Raw genomic sequence first — 23313 nt, forward strand, 5'->3', positions numbered from 1 at the left:
TAAAAAAATAAAATAAATCCTATCTTTTAAAAAGTGGAGCAATAATACCATCATGAATTTCTTCACTATGCTCAGGAATATTCCAGATTTTAGTCATATTTTTCATCTGGTTACTACTTAACATCAGTTATGGTTGTTGCATCGAAATGTGTAACTATAGGTTGGATAGAGGTGACCTCCTTCGGATGGGAAGTCTCAACTCCCCCCCCCACCACCACCACCAAAAGGAAAAGAAAGCATGAGGTACCTTGAATATATAAAGAGCATTCTATAAATTATGTTAAGCTACTAATAATTTTAAGGAAAAAAGAGTATGTCTGCCAGAGACAAATCTATTTTAGATATTCAACATATTGCAAAGACTTTAGTTTCCCAGGGGTGTTGGCCACGGTACGAGCAGTTTCCTACCATGGATACTGTAACCGCCATGCTTTCTGGTTGTGTCTTTCTATGATTCCTCTGCTTTTGATATGGAATGAATCGTTGTCTTGTTGGACCTGAAGGGGAGCAGTAACCATTACTTCAGAGGCTGGAGATTAGACATATAAAATCGCACCATTTTGAGTCTGCTATTTATCATTAATTATAATAATGAACGAGACCTGTAATACCAACAGAAAAAGATCTGTAACTTACGTTGGCCATTAACTAGCTGTTCTCAGTTTATGTAAAATGGGGATTTGGACTAGATTGTTTCTAAAGTACCTTCTCTTAACCTTTAATATTCTCTGGTCCAAACAAATACCCATTGTATCTGCTATGGTTCTATCATATTGTATTATGATTGCGCTCTTCCCTACAACTACTGGCCCGTATGTCACTGGTGGGAAAGTGCAAGAGCATATGGGATGAATGGTCGCCTTCATTACATCTGATCCCCGCTGAGTCAGTGACACGATTTAAGGATTCACTTGTGGAAATCGATCCTACGGGGGGTGCCCGGGGCGGCTCAGTCTGTTGGGCATCCTACTCTTTGTTTCGGTTCAGATCATGATGTCTTCGTTGGAGATTGAGCCCTGTGTTGGGCTGGGCATGAGCCTGCTTGAGATTCTCTCTCTCTCTCTTTCCCCCACTGTCCCTCCCCACCTTAAAAAAAATGATCTTACAGATACTGAAACTGAATTATATGATCTTGGTCTCACTTGGTGTCCTAATCAAAAATTCTATGCACTGTCATTTTTGTCTTTTAAAGGAGACCATCGAAATTGCATATGTTCTAAAATTTTCTAAATTAGTAACAAAATATATGAATATAATCTGCCCAGTTTTTCTAGAGAACCAGAGAGAAAATATATTCTCCAAAATGGGACTCCACTGATAAGTTATGAGGGGGTAGTTGTGTCTTTGTGCATGTGATAAACCATCCTGGGCCTGCCCTCCCTCAGAGCCCAGCTGGTGAGTTTCTGGGAAGTCCATCCTCCTAACAGTTGATAGTGAGATGTTGCTCCCTGAGCCCATATGTGCCGGGGATGCTGCTAAGCATTTTATACAAATTATCTCTTGTGATGCTCACAGCAGTTGTGCACGTCGGTATTATCATCCCTATTTTGCAAAATGAGTCTCTGAAATGTCCCACCGATTTCCCAGGTTATACAGAAAATGCCGTCGGGACTGTCACTGAGGCCCCGCTACACTGAGGCTTCTGACGCTGAGCGCCACGAGCGCCTGTCGGAGGACACAGGCCCGTGGCCATGAGGGCACACGCGCACACTGCACGAGTGTCGTCTCCATCGGGCTGTTCGCACAGGGCCCTGCAGGAGGGACCCCTCCCACCCGGCGCAGCTGCCTGGGAATAGCTCGCCCCGTTTGGCGTCGCCCACTCTCCCCTTTCCCGGCCTCTTAATGTCGCCCCCCCCCCCCCTCCACCCAGGCAGCTTCAAGGGTCGCTCACGGTGATAGCGACTGCCCTCGGCGCCTCCTCTGAGTCTCTGACTTGGAAGTCCCCCCGCCCACCTCCCCTGGCCTCGACCCCTGGGGCTTGTGCAGGTGACCGCATCTGGCCCCCTGGCTCCTTCTCCCCCCTCCCCTCCCCCCCCCGCCGAGCTTGTCCTTCCCCGGGCACAGCTCTGCCACCAGCAGGCCCCGCCCCGTCCCTGGCAGACGCTCAGGACGGTCCAGGTTCCAAGGCCACCGCGGCCAGCCAAGGCCTGCCCGCCCTCTCCTCTCACTTCGGCTTTGCCCGCAGTGCCCAGGGACACGCTTCATTTCTCCTCGTGTGTGTGGTGGGAGGGGCATCGAGCGTCACTCCAGCCATTTAATACTTGGAGGAGGTACGTGGAGGCACAAGTTGCCTCATCCTGCTGTTTGCAAAGCACGCTTAGCTCTGGTCCTCCTGTTGCAAAACTCGTCAAAGAAATTTGTTGAAGAATAAATTATCCTTCGCTAGGGACGCAACCTCCTAAAAAGCAACAATATGGTAATACAATTTCCAAAAATATCAATAGTGCTTCCCTCGAGCCCTCTTCGTATCTTCAAACCACTTTGTTGATTTTCTTTTTTCACTCTAAACATCTTTCCGGGGAGGGAAAACCGTAGAAAATTTGCTTCCATCAGATAAATCTTGCTCATCAGTAAAGTTGCTTCGAAGCCGGTGCAGCTGTCAGAGGAGGTTTCACTCTCTACGTGGGAATGTTTTCCAGGTAGAGCTGGCGCAGGAAGCACAGGGGCCGCTTAGGGACCACGCACCTGGCGCCGGGCCGCTTCTCTGCCTAAGGGAAAGCGCCGAGGACCTACCTGCCTCCCGCAGGTGCTCGCAGGGGACGCTGTGAATTGTGTGTGTTCCTCCCGGGCTGCGGCGGATGGGCCTCGGGGGACCCCGGGGACACCAGGCGGGAGGCCGAGCAGCAGCAAGCTGTTCCCGCGACAGCGGCCTGGCTCCCGTCTGTCTCTCCGGCACCCGTCCATCCATCCATCCATCCATCCATCCATCCCCCCCCACTCCGCTCGCTTTCTTCCGTCCGTCCATCCCCGTCCACATCTCCTATGGTACAAAGAAATCTCCCCTTAAGCAGCCTGCCTTTCGCTCCCTCGTCCATGCTCTGCTGAATCACGTCTCTCGGACTGTAAAGCTCAGCTCAGATCCGTGGAGCTGGCTGCACCGGCTCGCGGGGAATGTGAGCTTGTGTGGGCCGGGCACCTGAGCCACCCTCTCACACCGTCCTCTCTGCACCGTGTCTCCCACGTTTTCCAGACTCAGCGACCATGTAATGTAGTTTGCTGGCCGAGGAGATGACCCATGGCCCATCCTGCATGTCTCCGCTGTTAAGTTTCCCAGGAAACTAAGTTCAATTATCTTGAAAAGAATCAAGCTCTTTCCCCCACCCTCCTTTATTTTGCTTTACGTTCAGAAGAGAATACAACTAAAATGCCAACAGTCCGGGCCCAGCATCTGTCCTAGTCTTCAGCGCGATAGCCTAGAAGAGGGCTTCAGGACCTCGGCACCTGCGATGTTTTGGGCCAGATACTTTTCTGCGGCGGAGGCTGACTTGGAGATTGTAGGGTGTTGAGCAGTGTCTCTGGCTCCTGGGCCCCAGATGCCAGGGGCTCTATCTCCAGGAACGACAAGCAAAACCGTGCCCAGATATCGGGGAGTGGGTGCGGCAAAATCATCCTTGGTTGAGAACCGCCAGACTTGAAGCAGAAAGCTGACGGGACTTCTGGGATCCTTCGGTGCTGGCGGAACAAGTCAGTCACATACAGAGACAAAGCAAAACCCAAGCCGCGGTTACTGACCCAGTGTCTCTCGAGCTCCCGCCACGCGCCACCGCGCTGCCCGGGAACCGAGACTCGACGTCAGTGAGGCCCGGCCCCGTGCGCAGAGCTCAGTGAGGTCGTCGGGGGACCGGTGTGTAACGGGTCACGCACAACAGGACGTACGGGGAGAAGACAGTCATTCTGCCAAGTCCTCCGAAGCCAACTCTCACTGACCCCGCTTTCCCCTTCTCAGACGACTTTCCCAGCTTCCTGCCTCCCCAGGCCTGTTCTGTAGAACTGGGCGCCACAGAAACATCTCTTGCTCGTCCTCCCAGCTTAGAGCCTTGTTCACGTTGCTCTTGCTTAGGCTTTCGCTCAGACTCTCCCATCTCTGAATTCTCCCTCCACTCGCAGGCCTCCCTGTCTCTTCCAGGAAGCCGTTCCAGATTGCCTTGGCTTAGACCGATGACGGTCCACCAAACCCCCTCCAAGACACAACCCCTTGCGCGCAGCTTGTGGCGTGAGGACAGGCAGTGCCGTTTGCACAGCGTGCGGCCCCCTGCTTGCCAGGCATCGGTCCAATGGCTCGGGAGGGCGGGGGCTACCTGAGGTGCAAGCCAGAGGTGAGCCTAGAGCATTCGCACGAGCGGCCAAGCGAGTCACTATTTGACTGCCGTGGGCTCGCAAAAGCTGGTGCGGGAGGAGAACTCAGAACCATTAGGAAAGGGGAGTGGTTGAGGCCGACCTGAAGCTAGAGAATGACAGGCACCTGCTCCCCTGTGTGGCACCTTCTTTTCCACCTGATGAGCTTCCGCCGACGCTTCAAAACCCCAGCGCACAGGTCACCTCCTCCTCTGTGCTTTCCGTTGCTTCCAGTTTTGCAGAGTCTCTGCTGTGACAGCGTCGTGTGCACTGCGGGGCGGTCCCCGGGGGCCCCTGGCCGTGGGTCAGGCTCCTCACTGGACGGGCAGGCGGTGGAGCAGGGGCGGGTGCATCTCGTGGGAGCGCCCTGGCCTCGCTGTGCGTGGCGTCGCACGTGATGGATTCCCCATCAGAATGTGAGTGAGGGGAGGATCTCGGTAGTGAGGAAAGGCTTCTTCTTTATTATTCCTATAAAGCCCCTATTAATGGAAAACTAAGGGTGAGTGAGGAATTTCTGGAATCAGGAGGAAGGCATTTGTGTGTTTTATTCAAGTTTCACTCAAAATAATAAATAAATATGAGAAGCTGTCCTAGCTATGCCCCCCTTCCCCCCCTTCCCCCCTTGCCGAATCTCACTTAAGAGATTTCCTACGTCCGTGGAAAGGATTTCTTCACAGTCAAGCAGAGGGGTGTGCTGGTGATGGCAGCATGTGAGGAAGCGGGACGTGGTTTGGGGTGTAACTGGGGATTGGGCAGAGCAGCCTTGCCCCCCCCCACACACACACACACTGATGATCATTCTTCCATCAGACTTCATCTAGAAGCATCTAGAAGCAGGCAGCTCAGGGATTTCCTTCTCTCAGAGAAGTTCTCAATTAGGGCTCTTTGGCCTTTGTGATAATGATCATAGTCAAGTGAGCAGTGGTCCTGTGCCCTCTGTCTGCCTGTCTGCTTGTCTGTCTGTGTGCTCTCATTTCATCCTTACCACGACGTTTGACATAGCTACTATCACCTCTATTTAAATGAGAAAAAAGAAAAAGACTCTTTGTGTCCCAAGCCACACAGCAGAGAGGTAGAAATATGGGACCCTGTATTCAAATCTCATCCCAGAGCCCAAACTCTTACTCCAGCGTGTACCTTCATGGGCATTGGAAAGCTAAGCAGAGTGAATTTGGGTAGAAGGCCTCCTTACGGGCTGTGTCCCAGGTTGCACTAGGAATTATGTTTGATTAACCAATTAAACACATTTCAAGTATTTTATGATAAAAGATAGCACACACCAACCAAGCAAGTATTGCTGAAAAATTTTCACTCATTTTGCTCTCTTCAGGATTTTTTGAGGAGTTGAAAATAGTTCATTGAGGGGCACCTGGGTGGCTTTGGCTTAGGTCCTGACCTTGGGGTCCTGGGATTGGGAGCCCCCATGCCGAGCTCCACGTTTAGCAGGGAATCTGCTTGAGTTTCTCTCCTTCTCCCTCAGCCACTCCTCCTGCTAGCGTTCTCTCTCTAAAATAAATAAATAAATCTTTAAAAAAGTTTTAAAGTATAGCTTACATACCACTAAAATAACCCATTTTTTTGGTGCACAATTCAATGATTTTTAGTAAATACATTGGCTTGGGCAACCATCCACACATTCCAATTTTAGGTAATTTCCATTGCCCCAAGAAATCCCCATGCTTTTATTATTTTATTTTATTTTATTTTATTATTTATTTATTTATTTATTTATTTGTTTATTTATTTATTTATTTTTTCCTCATGCTTTTAAGGACAATTTGTTTTGGGACCCCTCGGTGTCATGCGAGGAGATGGGGGAGGGTTAGAGGCACAGTGGGAAGGTAAGGTTACATAATAAAAAGGGGTATCTGAGAGAATTATAGAGCAGGAAGGACCTTTACAGGCGCTTTAATTGAAATCTTCATTTTAAAAGTGAGGGTGAGAAGGGTTGGGAAGTTGGGGAACCCGAGAGTGAGTTGGTGGCACATCGAGAGTCTGATTTTCTGATCCTCAGCCTGTTGCTCCTGCAGTTGCCACGATGCAAAGAATCATCAGTGGAGGGAGCGGCTCCACTAGTCTCTTGTGTTGAAAGAGCTATCCCGATACTTAGTGGTTTAAAATAATCATTTTCTTTTGCTCGTGACCTTGTGGTTGGAAAGGCTTCAGCTGGGTGGCTGTGATCGCTGTGGTTTCCGGGGAGGGTCTGGGGCTGGAGGAGCCACTTGCAAGGTAGCTTCTCATTCACATGTCTGGTACCCCAGCGCCCTTTGGTCTCCCTCTTCACATGGCATCTTCCTTACCCAGGGCTTCTCGGGGCTTGAGATCCTCACAGCGCGGCGGCCTTGAGGTGGCCACATCCCTCCCAAGTAAAAGCTGCCCTGACAGGTACCGTCTGTGCTTGGAATTGATTTAGGGTCATTTCTGCCATAATCTGCTGCTTAAAGCCTCCATTACTCAGGGAGCGGAGAAAGCGGTTCTCCTTGACGGGGATTGGCAAGGCCGCGTGGCGGAAGAGCATGTGGGGTGGGCCGTGTTGTGTCCCTCTCTGGGAAACACCACGAGCAAGAGCAGAACCGGGCAGGTAAACCCCTCAGGGTCATCCTGCCATATTCAGACCTGGTTCTTCCTTGTGATTGTCTGGTCGGCATTGCCTGATAGCACAAAGCTCAAACTCCACAGCCAGTCCTGGAAGCCCCTCAGGAGCTGGCTCCCAGCGCTTGCCCATACGGGTTCCTCTCTCCAGGAACAATAAAAAATCTCATTATTTTCCAGACTCATCAGCTCCTTTGCACATGCTTCTTCCTGCCTGCCTTTCCCATCCCCCTCCCCCCAAGTCTTCAGGGTACTCTCCACTGAACAGATGCTTCCTGCCCATCCTTTCGAACTCAGGTCACCCGTTGCCTTGTCTTAAAAGCGTTTTGTGTTTCTTTTAACTTTTAAAAATTAATTTATTTTAAAACATTGTTTAAAAGATTTTATTTATTTGACGGAGAGAAAGCACAAGCAGGGAGAGCAGCAGAGGGAGAGGGAGAAGCAGATCCATGCTGAGCAGGGAGCCCAACATGGGCTCATGAGCTGAGCCCAAGGCAGATGCTTAACCAACTGAGCCCCCCAGGCGCCCCTTGTGTTTCTTTTTAATGCTTATTAGATAGTGATTCCCGTGAGAATAGGGTTTCTCCTCAGCCTACTTAACTGCTGTAGGGCCTGGCATGTAATAGGCAGCTGGTACGTATATGGTGAAGGGATACATTTAGACATATCATAAATTTAAAGCGGGTTCTGGTCTGTGCACACCTTGATGGTGGTGGTGTCATCTCATGGTGATGAGGAGGGTCTGCGGCTAGAGGGAACTGAGGCGAAGCCCAGTGCCATGGAGTAGACACTGTGTTTAATACTCAGTGTGATGGGCTGGCCTCCTATTACGGATGCCACTTCATGACCTCATGGGCTTGCAGCCACTCCTTCAGTCCCCAGAACCCGGTGAAGAAGGAGAGCAAGGCATGGAGTGTCGCTACATGGAGTGTCTGAGAGACCACGTCAAATGTCATCTTGTAGAGAAGAACACTGAGATCCTTAAGAGGATAGTTCCACCTGTTATTAGAGCCAGTTCACAGCTGTGTGTTTGTCCCAGCACATTATGCTGTCTCCCCGTAGCTAAGAGAAAGCCGCTTGGTAAAGAGTCTGCACAAACTCCATGGAAGAGGGGATGCACCGCATGCGATGGTCCCTAATTCCCAAGGGCACGGTTCTGACCACCAGAGTACCCAGAGCCTGGGGGACTTGAGCTCAGGTATCTCAAATGGGAGGATAGTTGCTTGCCATGACAATTCTGCTCCAAAATCAAGACTGAAAACAGCAACAGTCCACTGAGAGTTTAAGTAAACTTTAGCAAAGGTAGCTTTCAACTCTTTGTGGAGAAAAACACCTAAATGTGGTTATGGCCACCTACTAATTACTTGGATAGAAGTCTCCCAGGGAATCTGGTTTTAAACACAATATTGAATATTGAGAAGAATAATGAGCTAAAAATGGATTATAACCAGGCACACTCTTGATTCATATGGGGCGAAATCTAGTTACCAAGACGAAACCCTATAAGGCAGTTGGCACTTGGAGCAGGTTTCCCTGATTGGAAATAATAGATCCGCACCTGCTTTTGTTATAGAAAGAATTAGCAGAAAGGGAGAAAGCAATATAAGCTCTTGAACACCGAAGAGCTAAAGTGTATTTCCACCTTAACTTTCGAACTCTGAAGTGAGGATTAGCAAGCCTCCGACAATGATGGCATATTCTATAACTATCACAACAACTGAACAACGGAGAGCATATAGAGATGAGATGGGGGATAGCTCTGGAAGAATTAAGAGGAAAAAAAAGGGGAGACTCCATGTGCTCTTGCTTAAGTGAGACCCGGAGTCTTTGGTATCTCCGCTGTGGACTCTGTGCCCTGTAGTTGCTAAAGTAATGCTTGTTAGCTCAAGCGTCGTTGCGTCTGCTAATGGTCACTTGAGAGATGTTTCCCAGACAGACCCTTGCAATTAAGGACACTCATCTCTTGTAAGAAAACGTTTCACAGCGTCCACTCCTTTGATCTACCATCGTCCTGTGAGTCTGGAGACAGCCAGATAGGGTCTTCGCCAGGACTTCGTCGCCTATTCTGGAGATTTGGCATTGGGATACAGGGTAGCCTTTATTCGAGGGCCTTTTCCGGGCACACATTTCTTTAGAAGGCTTGTCTCCCTTGTGTAGTTAGTGTCCTGGTCCCCGGACGTTCACAGATGCCCCCCTCCCATGCAGCATCCCTTCCCACTCCACACCTCTGGGCTCTGCGAGTTGTGCTTCTCAGTAACCAAACCTTTACTTTACACTCATTTCCTCCCCCACCCCCTCTGCCAGAACTACATTTTCAAACTTTGCAGACTCTCTGGTCACTTTGGTCTCCCTGACTCTGGGTGGGTGATCCCGCTGCTGCCTTCTGTGGCCTTGGACCAGTTTTACCTTTGTCCCAATTCATCCGGGACTTTATTCTCCTGACCCCAAAGTCAAAGTGCAGCCTTGCCTATTTCTGCATCTAGCGCAGTTGAGCCCACTTGTCATGAGGAAAAGTGGGAAGAACCTTCTTACCAGAGGAAAGTCTTAGAGGCCGTCTTCTCCCAGGGGCTTTATTCTGGGGAAAGAACATTTCTCTCCTACTTCATTCCATCTCAGGACCCAGACCCATAGTCCTTGACACTCATCCCAGGAACCCCCAAGGTGGCCCTCCCCATGAGGTGCTCAGTTTCTTCTTGAGCTGCAAACCGTGTTGAGTACGATCTCTGTAGTCCTGGAACGTGGCTTGTCAAACCTCTTGGTATCTCCAGGTTTCCAGAAGAAAAAAAACGTCATCGGTGCTCTGAGGTCTGTACAATAAAATGAAACCCTCATGACATCCCTTAGGACACATGGGGAGCTGCCCATCCACTTCTCTGCTTTTCTGTGGGTCGCGTGATCTAGCCCCAAGCACTTTAACTAAACAAAGTGATGTTCTGTGGCCAAGACACGGTACCTCGCAGGAGAGACACTCCCACCAGCCAAGGGAATGGCGGGAAAGATTGTTCCCTATGAGACAGTCTGGAGGGTTTTCTGCTGAACTCTTGCAGAAATTGCAACCGATGCTTTGGAGATTTGCTTTTCATTTTTAATCACTGTGAGTTAAAATTAGATTGATAATGTCAACTCTGATTAGTGATCGTTCTAAACCAGTGGCCTCTGTTTTGAAAACGTAAGCAGTAACAAAGAATCTTATTTTTCTGATACTGCTTTTCTTCTGCTTTAACTGTTTTTCTTCTGCTTCTGAGTTAAAGTTAAATTAATGGGTTAATTTAGGTTAACTGTAGAACCTAAATTATTTGGGGAGAATAATTACCTGAATAATAGTGAGTCTTCATAATGACCATTTATTTAGGTCTTCTTTCATTTCTTTTAGTAGCGATTTGTAGATTATCTTTAAAAAATTTTAGTCCTAAGTAATTTATGATTTATGGTATTTTTTACATAGTATTGTTTTTTTGTAATTTCATTTTCCAACTCTTTGCTGTTGGTATTTTGTACAATTGGCCTTTGTTTATTGACCTTGTATTTGGAGGCTTTACTAAATTAATTTCCTAATTCTGTTAGGTTTTCTGGTAGACTCCCCAGGATTTTCTACATGGAGAATCATGTCATCTTCAAATAGAAATAATTTTATATTTCTTCCTTTACAGTCTTTATACCATTTTTATTTTCTTGAATTATTCCCTTAACTAAAACTTCTAGTTCCCTAGTGAATAGGAATAATAAGGGTGGACATGTCTGCCCAGTTCCTGATCTTAGGGTGGAAAGCATTTTTTTTCTCCCCATTAACTATGATCCTAGCTTTAAGTCTTTTGTAGATGCCCTTTTTGGGTAAAGAAGTTTTCTTTCTGTTCCTAGTTTTCATCATGAATGTTTGTTATATAATTTTACTGCATCTTTTAAGAGGATCTTTTTCTTTTTTTAGTTTTTTAATATCATTAATTACATTGATTGACATTCTGTTATATCAACATTTCAAGCCTAGGATAAATCCTACTCATTCAGGATGCACTATTCTTTTTATATACTGCTGGATTTGATTTGCTTATATTTTGTAGAGGATTAATTTTCATTTATGCTCATAGTGAATATTAGCCCTGAATTTTTTTATAACCCCCCCTTTTTTTTTTCTTTTTTGGGTTTTGGTATGAGGATTTTGCATGACCTTATAAAATAGGTTGGGAATATTTTGCCCTCTTTTATTTCTGATAGAGTATATATAACTTTGATATTATTTTTTTCAAATGTTTGATAAAATTCTCCAGTAAAACCATCTGGTCCTTGAGGTGTTTGTTCATTTGTTTGTGGAAGGCTTTTAATTATAAGTTCAATTATTTTGTAAAGGATTAGTCATAAATTCTATTTCTTCTTGAGTCAGTTTTGATAAGTTATGTTTTATCTATTTCATTTATGTTATTGAATTAATTGGCATAAGGTTGTTTATGATATTCCCTTACTACTCTTTTTTTTTACCTGTAGGAGCAGTTATGTTATACCTCCTTTTACATTTATTCATTAGCCTTGCTAGAGTTTTATCAATTTTTATAATTATTTTAAAGAAGCAATTTCATGTTTTCCTATTTATTTTCCCTGAGTTGTTTAGATTTCACCTTTCTCAAAAAAAAAAAAAAAAAGATTTCACCTTTTTCAGGCAAAGCAAAATTTTTTTGTCTGATTTTTATTTCAGTTCTGATAAGTTTATGAAGATGCTTTTCTAGCAGAGAAGACCCACACCAAAGCATGAAATCATGTTTAATATGCAGCCTATAAATACAACTCTACAAAGAATGGGCATATAATTAACTGAATGTTGTATCCACATGTCAGATTGATTACACATAGAGATGTTTCTGCCAGTATTTCAAATCCCAACTTATAGTGGTTCAATTTAAACACCATCTAAAAATGATTGAAAATAGGTTTTAGCTAAATTCATTTTTCTGAAGAGGACATTTCTTAAGAGCAGGTGTTCTCTCCTGTGACACTGGTAAGTAATCCCACCTGTCATATTGCATGTTATAAATCATCACACCACAAAACTATTAGCTTATGATTCATATCTGGCCTGCCTTTTAAAAACAAAGGTGAAACAGTACTTTAGAATGAAGGATTTAATGCACACTGAACGAATCTACTTTCTTTGAGTTCAATTTCATTCCCTCTGAGCATGTGTTATTTTCGGGGAGGAAATTGGGTTCTAAATTGAGAAGGTACATTAACTATTTCAGACAATGGAATGACAGGTACATCTTTCTAAATAGCTTCCTGGAGACCTGATGGAGTATATGCCTTTCTCCAGTTCTTATCTTACTGGCTGGAAGTGATTTATATGAGGAGATGACTTGGTCTTACCTTGGCTTGGGCTCCTGTCATTTCTTAACAGAAAATTCCCAGCTTATTCTTTCATCCTTCTTTCTCTGTGGAAGTTATAAATCTGTGTTATTTAGTTAGATTTCATTGGGAAAGGCAACCATTTTGCCGTGGTTTCAAAGAAGTCTGTGGTAATTACTGGGATAGTTATTTAATTTCCCATGAAGAATGTCACACTGACATGGACCGTCATACACAGTGATACCCAATTCCAGGCCATGTGCATTGTCTGTCTTTTTAGGCCTGGTGGACCTAACTTGGTGCATCTCTGAACAGCTTGTATAGTGAGAATATTAAGTAATTTTCAACGTGAATTTATTTAATTCCTCTCAAACTTTAGTAAAATGAAAGAGGTCTCTCTGCTTGAGATTGTCTTCTTTATGTTAATATTCATTTAACAAATTGCAGCTTTCAGACTGAGGAAGTATTCGAGAACGCCATTTAGAAAATGATTGGTCCCATTTCGTTGGCACTCTGCTCTGCTCAACTGCTTTTTGCATTTGTTGACTTTTCCCTAACTGTACAACCACCTTTTAGAGAGGTATAATTATGCCCAGTTTGCTTTTGCTTTCAGATGTAGGATGTGTCAGTTTATGTAGGTGGAGAGAAGAGCGTTTTAGAAAGTACTTGGGCTTTGAAAACTGATCAGAATTTAAATTCTTGCTTGTCTACTTGCTGGTGGTTTGGCCAGAGCTGGAACTTGATCCTGTAGTGAGGATAGAATGGACGTGCAGAGAATGACGTTGCGGCAGTCAGATGATGGAAACCGAAGTCAGGATACCAAGCAGTCAAGCATTTTCTGAGACTCAGCTTCTGCCTTCATGAGTCTTGCAGTCTGTAGACAACAGGGAGAGAATCGCTGGGATGCAAGAGAAATCCGCACTAAGCAGAAGTATAAACAGTGGTTTATGGGGTCCAGACAGAGGGATTCTGCACGAGGAGAGATTGGGACATGAGAGCCAGTTATGGGTGGGTGAGAGATTTCCACCCAGGAGAGAGGGGAGAAGGGCATGGCCCGCTGAGAAAGGAAAGTGCCCAAAGGCAGAGAAGGACCAAAATGAAGAGTACATGGCATTTGGGACAACACAGGGAGGCCGATCAAGCAGAATTGGGGAATGTACAAGTCCCTCTCCTCCTCCCTCCGTCCCTTCCTCCTTTCTTTCCTTCTTCCTCCCTTCCGTCTTCTTTCCTTCTCTTCCTCGTCATATCCCTCTACCCCTTCCTTCTCTCCTGCAACAGTTATATACCAGGCACTGGGGGTATCTACTGAGCTGCATACATAGCCCTCTTTCATGGGGCTCCTTTCATTAGGAGTGTAGACTTGGGGGTGCCCTGGGGGATCAGGAAATGACTCGTGGCTCGCAGTCCAGCTGGATAGCTGTTTCAGGAGACCAGAGAAGACAGCCTTGAAGCTGTTTACCAGGAAAACTGTGGTGTCACCGCAAAGATGGGGTGTATGTAGTTAATTGTCATCAGAGCTCAGTAGAACTATTATATAGTACCGTTGACCCTTGGACGACACAGGTTTGAACTGCGTGAAGTCACTTATACGTGGATGTTTGTGGATAAATCCAGTTTAATATTGCAAATGTATTTTCTCTTCCTTATGATTTTCTTAGCATTTTCCCCCTCTAGCTTACTTTATGGTAAGAGTGGAGCATATAATACATATAACTTGCAAAATAGGAGTTAGTCAACTATTTATGTCATTGCTAAGGTCTCTTTTTTATTTTTAAAGATTTATTTATTAATTTTAGAGAGTATGCAGACACGCATGGTGAAGGGGGGCAGGGGCAGAGGGCAAGACTCGCCAGGCAGAATCCTTGTTGAGCGTGGATCCTGGATCTCACGACCCTGAGATCACGACCTGAGCAAAAATCAAGAGCCACACGCTCAACAACTGAGACATCCAGGCACCCCTGTCATTGCTAAGGCTTCTGGTCAAGAGTAGGCTATTAGTAAAGTTTTGGGGGGATTCAGAAGGTATATATGGATTTTTGGCTGTGGCGGGGGTTGGCACCCCTAGCCCCTGTGTTGTTCAAGGATCATCCCTATAATGTAAAAGCATGAACCTAGGAGCCAGACTGCCTGGCTTGTTTGTCCTCTCTCTGCCTCAGGTTACTTATCTTTAAAACAGAGATTATAATAGTACCTTCCTCACAGAGTTGTTGTGGGATTAAATGAATTAGTATGCATAACCTCTTAGAAAAGTGCCTGGGACATATTGGCCATATATAAATATAGACTGATTATTCAACTGTTTCTATACACCAAATGAGGATGAACTTTCAGAAGAGGAACCACTTGGTCCCACTTTTGCTAGAAACAATACATCCAATAGTTTGCGTAGAAGTGAACATCTTTTCAGGAATATAAAAGTCGAATACATTCAAATGTTATGGAAAGAAAGAAATAATAGCAATTATTTAGAGTCAATCTGCTTGTTGGTACAGTGCTTACCTTTCTAAACTTGGAAAGAAATTTAAATAACTACATACGCACACAGATACAGACACACATACATATATACATACATCCATATGTAGTAAGTTTTAGGAGTGAAAAATACATTCCACAGTTGACAAATTCTGTTGAAGATTCAGGAATATCTTACAGACTGAAATCCAGGCCTTGGATACCATTGGGATAGAGAGAGAAGCCCCGAGAGACTCATTTTCTATTTTTATTGTCTAAGCTAATGGTCCATTAACACAGCTTCTTGAGGCTGAGCCCCTTAGATCATGCGTGCCTTCCAGGGCAAAGACGCCAGGTGGGTGTTTCTTAGTGGTGGAAAGCAGCATTATTTTTCCTAGGGGAAGAATGTGAACAATCCCACTCTTTGCACATGGTGGTAACAGTAAGAAAGAGCATTATATAATGGGCAAAGAAATTACCAAGATGATATCAGCGTTCAAAGGGAAAATCCCTGTGTTCATAATCAGTTTAATGATTTTGGTCTCAATAATGATTTGCCCTCATTAGCTATGCAGTGAAGTGGTGCTAATTTTAAGGTTCATCAGTGTATGAAGAACATCGATGCACTTTCAGACACGCTGGCATATTTGCATTATTACCGGAGTGATATAAAACCAGAAATTTCAGGGAGCTTATTATAGATGGAGCGGTTTATCCTTCTTGAGAAATAAGCTTCAGAAATCTCAAATTATTTCCTATCTCTACCACAAAAAAAAAACAAAAAACAATTTCTATGGTAATAATAAATAAGCATCTCGGTGAACTGAAATTGAGAATTGTTCTCTTTTTTATCCCCTAGCTTTCTGGACATAACTTTAAAACACATTAATTCGAACCCGACAGGTATTTGAATTTTAAGCCGTTTTAAATTTGGTGTCATCAAACAAGTGTGAAACACAATGTTTCTTAGTCCCGGTAAGTCTGCTCCTTGGCTCATTCTCCTTCCCAGCCGAGGAACAGCTAAGCCTCAAGCATCAGAAGCTTCCAGGCCCAGTGTGGACTGCCGTCATGCTGACTCTCAGGTGTAAACCACCACAGTTTCCCGTGTCCCAGGAGACACCTCAGCCTCATGCCTCCGTCCCGAGCAGCTCACCAAACTCTAAGCTGTTAGTAGGACCTCACCACATAGGCCTGTGGCTACCAGGTTTTTCTAAATTGTCATGCAGGCAGTCTTGGATCCATTAATTAGTAAGCTTAATTGAAGCTAAATATAATTAATTGTACAATATTGAGCTGTCCAAAGTTAACGCCACTGAAATTACAGTATGAACCTGGAACATAAAGGATTTCTAGAAAAGGAAAGTAGATCTCCGTAAGACCATTCTCTCTCTCTCTCTCTCTTTCTTTTCTTTTCTTTTTTTTTTTAAGATTTTTATTTATTTACTTGAGAGAGAGCCAGAAAGAAACAGATTCCCTGCTGAGCAGAGTGAGATGTGGGGCTCAATCCCAGGACCCCGAGATCATGAGCTGAGCCAAAGGCAGATGTGTAAGCAATTGAGCCAGTCAGGTGCCCAATACCATTCGTGATAAATCCTCCTTACTCACCACTGCTTAGCCAAGACTCCTGTGATTCAGACTTATGTATTTTGGAACATAAGGCTCACCGTGTGAAAATCTCTCTCTCACACACACATACACACACACGACTGTGTACCTTTGCCTCATGGATTTAAAAGTATGCTTTGTTCTCATGTATCTGATGTGATTAATAAATTGATAAAGAGTATTGTAATGTGTACAGACATGATAGGATCCCTCTGGAATGAGTGCTAGTTGGAAGTAGTTTTCTGCATTGCTTACCATGTTGTTGAATTTCAATGCAAATTTTAGTGAGCCCTGACACTAAACAAAACCAACAAACAGTGACACTTCATACTTGTTCGATGACACCAAAGTTAAAATGGCTTTAAATTCAAATGCCCGGCAGTTTGAAATCAGTGTGTTTAAAATTATGACAGGAAACTAGTAGAGGAAAAATAACTTCAAATACATGCTTGAAGTAAATTGATTCGGTTGAAATGATAAAATAATGTCAACAAATTTAATTATTACTCATCCAGAATTGTAAAAGTAAGACCCATTTTTCAGTAAAGGAATCTGCATATTAAACCCTTGTTGTAGAATGCCACCAAACTCTCATTTGGCTCTGAAATTTTTATTTTATTTTATTTTATTTTATTTTATTTTATATTTTATTTTATATTTTATTTTATTTATTTTATATTTTATTTTATTTTTTATTTTATTTTATGTTTTATTTTATGAAAGAGAGAGGGAACATGAGTGATGGGAAAGCGGGGAGAGGGAGGGAGAGAGAGAGGGAAAAGCAGACTCCCCACTGAGCAGGGTGCCCGATGCCGGACTCGATCCCCGGATCCTGAGATCAGGACCCGAGCTGAAGGCAGATGCCCAACCAACTGAGCCACCCAGTCTGTTCTGGTTCTGAAATTTTTAAAGGAAAAATAAATGACTTCAGAGAATTAAATATTTCAAGTCCACTTTTGGATTTAATCTTTAACAAATGTAGAATTTAATAACACCCATGAATATGCCAGGTAAGGCGCACATTTAAATACAATGTGCAAATTCTCTATGGTGAGAGACAGAAGCAGTGAGGGAGAGAGGGAGGTTATGGGTAGCGATAGACTTGCCATTTGGGATGCGCATGTTCAGACCTCAGGTAAGTAAAGAGTTTAAGGAAATGTCCGATTCACCCAATGGATAGTGGTTGTTCAAGCTCATTTGTGTTTAAAGCTCATTTAAACTGTTTAGGAATTCTTCTGACAAGCCATATGTTGCACCAGCCAGAGCTCTTTCACACAGAATGAAATTGTGCAGGTTGTTTTGAGTTTCATTGTTTACTGACAAACCATAATAGCAATTCTAGTTTTCTTTCTGTCTCAATTATGCAAAAGGGAGAACATGACTAATTAATTCTTTCAAGTTGATAACACCCTTGAAAGACTTTTGATCATCTGTATTGTAAAATCCTCCCAAACACTGATACTTAGGACACCAAATTATTCTCCCCATTGAATAGTGTGCTACTTACGCATTTGTGAATTTGAAAGATACTCCGTTTGTTTTCAAATTCTAAATCTCGACAAAATGGCTTTACAGATTACCCTTTAGATAATTAAAATTCAGTAATATCTGAGTATATGAAATGTACCAATGACGGATAATGTACGATCTTCTAGTTCCCTTATAATTCTAGTGTGTTGCCTTAACGGTTCTATGTAACTTATATATTTGTTTCCTGCATTTTTTATTTTGCAAAAATAAGAGACAGTTCCCCTTTTTGCAGTTGCCAAATGTGTTGAAGAGCAAAATAAGTTTCCGAATAAAGGAGTCTTCCACACGTATCTTCAGAGTGTATTTAATTTTGTGCATGCGTGAAAGATAATAATGTGATCCCGGGCACTAAATATTCTTCAGCCGTTCACTCTCAGCCCTATTATCTGGAATAAAACTAGATTAAATTTGCAGAACGGTGAATTACTGAAAATAATGAAGCTAAGGCAATTCATTAATCTTTATCTGCTTGTCTATTTTTTATAGCCTGGATGAAATGGAAAAAAAAATTCATTTGGGGGCTGATCAGATTGAAAAGGGTCTAATGTTATGAAGAGAAACATGGGGCTGAAAATGTTTTCTTTTTTTTTTTCTTTTTAAATTAAACACAGCACCTTTTTCTCACATGCCTCTGTTTTTCTTTTAGTGGCAAAGCATTTCTATAACACTGGTTGAGAAAGTTCAGATGATTGCTGTAATCCTAGGATCCCTGTTCTTAATAGCGAGTGTGACCTGGCTCCTCTGGTCAGCGTTCAGCCCCTATGCAGTGTGGCAGAGGAAGGACATCCTTTTTCAAATCTGCTATGGAATGTATGGTTTTATGGATCTAGTGTGCATAGGTAAGACCATGACGTTAAACATTAACTGTCAGTAACGCATTTCTTGCAGCTGCCGTGTCGCCACCGGGGGGATCTGACATAACATGTCGTGGTTCACGTGACCTTGGTTCTCCAGTTACCTGACTGTTGGGGTGTCACAATCTGCCCGCCTCCCTCCAAAAGCGTAATATCCCTCTTCCCAAGGAGTCCGACAAAATTAACGGGATGACGCCCATTTAAAGCGATTTAAAGGAAGGAGGAGTGGAAGGAAGGACGGGGGTGGGGGGGCAAGATAAGGAGAGTCATTTGTTTCTGCGGCGTGAGAGCCAATCAGCCCCCCTCCCGCAAGCCCAGGAGGGAAGCACCGAGGGCCGCTGGGTGCTCCGGGCATCTGGGGAGAGGACGGAGGGGCACCTGCAGGCCTCACCTCTCGGCCGGGCGCCTCGGTTCCTTGGGGGCATGAAGTGCTCTCTGAGCGGTGGGGACCAGGGGTCAGCTTTGCTGTCTTGGGCTCCTTTTGTTTTGCTTAATAACTTCAGTGGCTTAGAAGAGGAAAAGGATCAAATATTTTAAACAGATCCTACCAAAAAGGTTGCTTACACGCTTCTCTTGGCCGACCTGCGGTTCCCCGTCCCAGGAGGTAAGGGAAGCCGATCCACGCAGCGCCACGTGGCGTGTGAGGTGCTGCCCCAGCGCCGGGTGGTGGCTGCTTGGCGGCAGGGCCGAGGACACAGAGAGGTGCTCGCTGTCCTCTCGGGGTGCAGGTGTCTTAGCGGGGCGTGGAGGTTGCAGGGAGGCAGCCCTGCTTTCCAGCAGCGGTTCCCAAAGTGCGGTCCCGCTGCTGCTTTTTAAGCAATGCTCATTCTCGGGCCCCCCCATCCGCCCAGGTAGGAGATTCAGGTTAGGGCCCCCCCATCCGCCCAGGTAGGAGATTCAGGTTAGGGCCCCCCGGCGTCTGCGCCTCCCAAGCCCACTGCCATGCTGCCCCGAACCACTGCTTTCGGGGAGTGGCGCGACCAGGGACCCCGCGCCCGGCTCCCAGTCCTGGCCTCCCCGGGGCAGGGCCGCGTGGTTTCTCTGTGTCCTGTTTTCTCACCCACGAAGGAGGAAGTAATCATCTCTAGCACAGAGGCCTAAATAAAGGAAATCATGATCATAAACAATTACGTTATTAATTGGAAGTTATAAATTTGAATAAGTCACAAATGTTAAAATAGTTTGAATCATTTAAATTAATGCCTCTACTCACCAGAGCCTTAATTTAACCAGAAGTTTTAAATATTCTCAGTGACTTCTTTTCCTAAAAGAACTCTATAAATTTTAAAATAGGATTAGCCTGAATTTCCTCTCCTTTCCTTCCTCCCTTGCCACTCGTACAAGACTAATAGGAAGGAAAATGATCACATTTCAGGCCAGGAAGGAAAAAAGAAAGGGGGGGAGGTGGGAAATGTCATGAATAATATGTAAACTGAGCAGATGTTGCCTGAATAATTGAGCTAATCATGTATACGAACAGTTTGCATTAAATGTGGTAATGCACTTGTAAGCATTTGAAAATGCTAAGTCTCTAGACAAATATACTCTCCGGGGTATTGCTCCAAATAAAGGAGAGTCGCAAAATTGTCCTACAAATTAATTCCTCAATCAGTTCAGAGATAGATCATATATGTATTTGGTCTTCCAACACAAATGTCATATGAAATGTGATATATCCCGTTGCTATGAAAAGGAGAGATGAAAACACAAAGGAAAAATAAAATAAATTAAAATAAACAAATAAAAGAAAAAAAAAAAAAGAAAAGAAAACACAAAGGAACCATCAGGCTCCCAGGCCAAGCTGGAGGGAAAGGGCCCCGGTGACTTTTGATATCGTTACGGCACGAAAGAGGACATACCCGCAGACCCACGTCCTGTTGAGGAAATCACTTTCCTGGTTTTCACAGCTTGCCTTTAGTGCTGAGTCACCGTGTCTTAAATTTTGATTGCGAATGCCACTCTTTTAATCAAAATCATTACATTCTGGTTTTAAAAGCACATGCATATATGAGCTAATGATTTTTTGGCAGAATATGACCTACTTGGGCTCCCCCTTTTGAAATCTGGGTATCCGCCCATTTTATAAAGTTACGTTTCTTGGGAACAAGAACCAGTTGATATTTTCCTGGCTTGCACTTTGGAGGGTGAATTTTTATTGAAGTTTTAAATATTGACAATACCTTTCATTACATTTCGACTCATTAAATCCACATCTCATCACCTAAGGGTTTATTTGTATTTTTGAAAAATGTCAAAGAATTCAGATTGAACAGCATTGTTCCTTTCACTTGGTAATCACATTAACTAGCCTGTTTGGGCCCAGAGAAAATCTCTCTCTCTCTCTCTCTCTCTCTCTCTCTCTTTTTTTTTTCTCAAGAAGTTGGGAAACTACTTTAGTCAAGTTAGCGAATACACGTGGACCATCCATAGCCAGCTGGATCCTAGCCAGTAATCGCTCCTGCTGACATTTCAGATTAATTCCAATGTCTGTTAAATTAAATGTAGACGGTAACAAAGTAGACTGCATTGATTATACCTCAGATACCCCTCCCTGCAGGACTTAGGGTCTGAGTTAGGGTGGAAAGCACGTTTACAGCTTTGGGTCCAGTTTGCTCAGCTCAGTTCAAGAAATACTTATTGAGAAGTTTCTTTGTGTTGGACACGGGGCGAGGTGCCGGGGACACAAATCAGGGTCGGTCACTGGCTTGCCCCCAAGCAGCTCCCGGGCACGCAGGGGGGCAGGCACATCAGTAGGTGATGGGAAGACGGTGGGATGTGCATAGTTCTGGAAGGATGTGCAGGGGGTGGTAGCTGGACAAGCAGGGAGACGTGAGTGCTGGGGTGTTGATGCAAGGTGGGGGTGGTTCCAGGCAGAGTCCAAGGGGAAGGGACGGCCAAGCAGGCTGACAGGTGAATAGATGCTTAGCAAGTGGGGAGGTGGCTCCCTTGTCACCTTTGGAGGATGTAAGATTGGCTCCCCCCGTTCTGAGGGCCTTCAAGTGCATGGAGACGTTCCCACATCCCCGTTTGCTCAAGCTTTTCAAGCTTGTTTATACCTAAATGAGAAGGAGCAGACTGATGGCTTCATAAACATTCTGTTTAAAAAAAAAAAATAGTTCTGAAAATCTAGAGTAGATTGTTCCTGAGTGAAGAAGTGGTATAATCCAGCCAGGGGTTGTAAACGCTTAGGAAGACATTATTATTATTGGACTGTTGAATGGAAAATGCAAAGATTTGTCGAAAACGTATTTACTTGGGGGAAATTTGTTTACTTATTTCTACACACAGTGAAACTGTCTTTTTGCTTTTATTCCTTATTGTTAATTCATGCCTTTTCTCCTTTCCCAAGATTCGGGGTTTTTTTTTTCTCATTTTCAAGTGTCGAATTCTCGCAGGGGTCTGGGTACTATGAGAGTTGAGATGCCCGGGCTCTGGTTGCTCAGTAGAACTTACCGCAACGATAAAAATGTATATCCGGTGTCCAGCACCGCAGACGCCAGCGCCGAGCTACATTTGGCTCTGGAGCACTTGAATGTGGTTAGTGAAAAGGAGGAACTGAACTTCCGATCTAATTTTCTTTAAATTAACTTAAATTTCAATAAAGTAGCCACACGTGGCTAGTGGCTATCATCCTGGACAGCGCAGAGCCTAGACGATGATCGAAATGCAACGTGTAAGGGTTTCGAGTCACACCGTTCCCCTCACCTGGACGAACAGGTTGTATTTCTTAAATGACCAAGAAGCTCTGTGCCGAGAGAGGCGAAGAAAGTAAGACTAGAACTGAAGAAGGCTGAGGGAGAGCTGGTAAAGCTGAGCAGGCGGTGGCCGAGGCGGTGGGGGGCGTGTGTGCCTTAAGGAGGTCGGAGTGTGGAGCGATCACGCGCCCTTACACGTGGGGAGCCCTCTCAACACTTAGGCACCCGGCACGCCAGCTGTGCTTGTTCCCAGGAAACCCGCTATCCAGGATTTACATCACTGAGCCCGGGGCAGTAATTTACGGAGAAAGGCCGAAGCAGGCCGGGTTGGCTCCCTCCTGAGATGTGCTCCGCGGACCAAGGAAGGTTCCGAACCCGGAGTCGGGGGCAGGTGCCCGGCGGCAGGCGTGGCGCTGGGGGGCTCGCGGCTGGCCCCTGGCCCCAGCCTTTGCACGCGGAGAGAAGGGCAGGCGGCCCCGTGCGCCGGCGCAGGCTTCGGAGGAAGCTGTTCCACGAGGACAGTGCCCGTCGTGGTGAACGGAAGGCGGGGGACGGAGCTAGCCACGGGCACCGGGGGCCGCTGCCTACCAGGCTTCTGACACGGGACGGCGGTGGCGTGGGTGGCGTCCGCGTCCGGGAGGACCCGGTGACGACGGCCCAGTGGCCAAGCCAGACCGCAAGCCCGTTGCGTGAGCGGCCTCCGGAGCAGGGACAGCGGAGCCCGGGCCTCGCGGCGCTGACGCCGCACATCGGGGCAACCGCGTGCCCGCAGGATGGCTCGGTCTTCCCTGAGATGCCCGAAAAGAGGCCGGTTGCGCCTGTAAAACTTAAAAACTTAGATCACGCTTGTTCTTTTAAAAACATTGTCCTTAATTGTCCATGTGGCATCAACATGACCGTGTTGGAACAACCTGTCC

The 23313-nt window shown here is 45.2% G+C and overlaps 1 protein-coding gene across 1 annotated transcript in view; it reads left to right on the forward strand.

Moving 5' to 3' along the window:
* MARCHF11 (membrane associated ring-CH-type finger 11) overlaps positions 1 to 23313 on the forward strand; it is a 106515-nt gene that overhangs the window by 66383 nt on the left and 16819 nt on the right. The window contains exon 4 of the mRNA XM_038535477.1: positions 18494 to 18686. Coding sequence (XP_038391405.1) covers positions 18494 to 18686 — 193 coding nt within the window. The remainder of the gene's footprint in view (positions 1 to 18493; positions 18687 to 23313) is intronic.

This window comes from Canis lupus, chromosome 4, assembly GCF_011100685.1.
Source record: "Canis lupus familiaris isolate Mischka breed German Shepherd chromosome 4, alternate assembly UU_Cfam_GSD_1.0, whole genome shotgun sequence".
Taxonomy (NCBI): domain Eukaryota; kingdom Metazoa; phylum Chordata; class Mammalia; order Carnivora; family Canidae; genus Canis; species Canis lupus.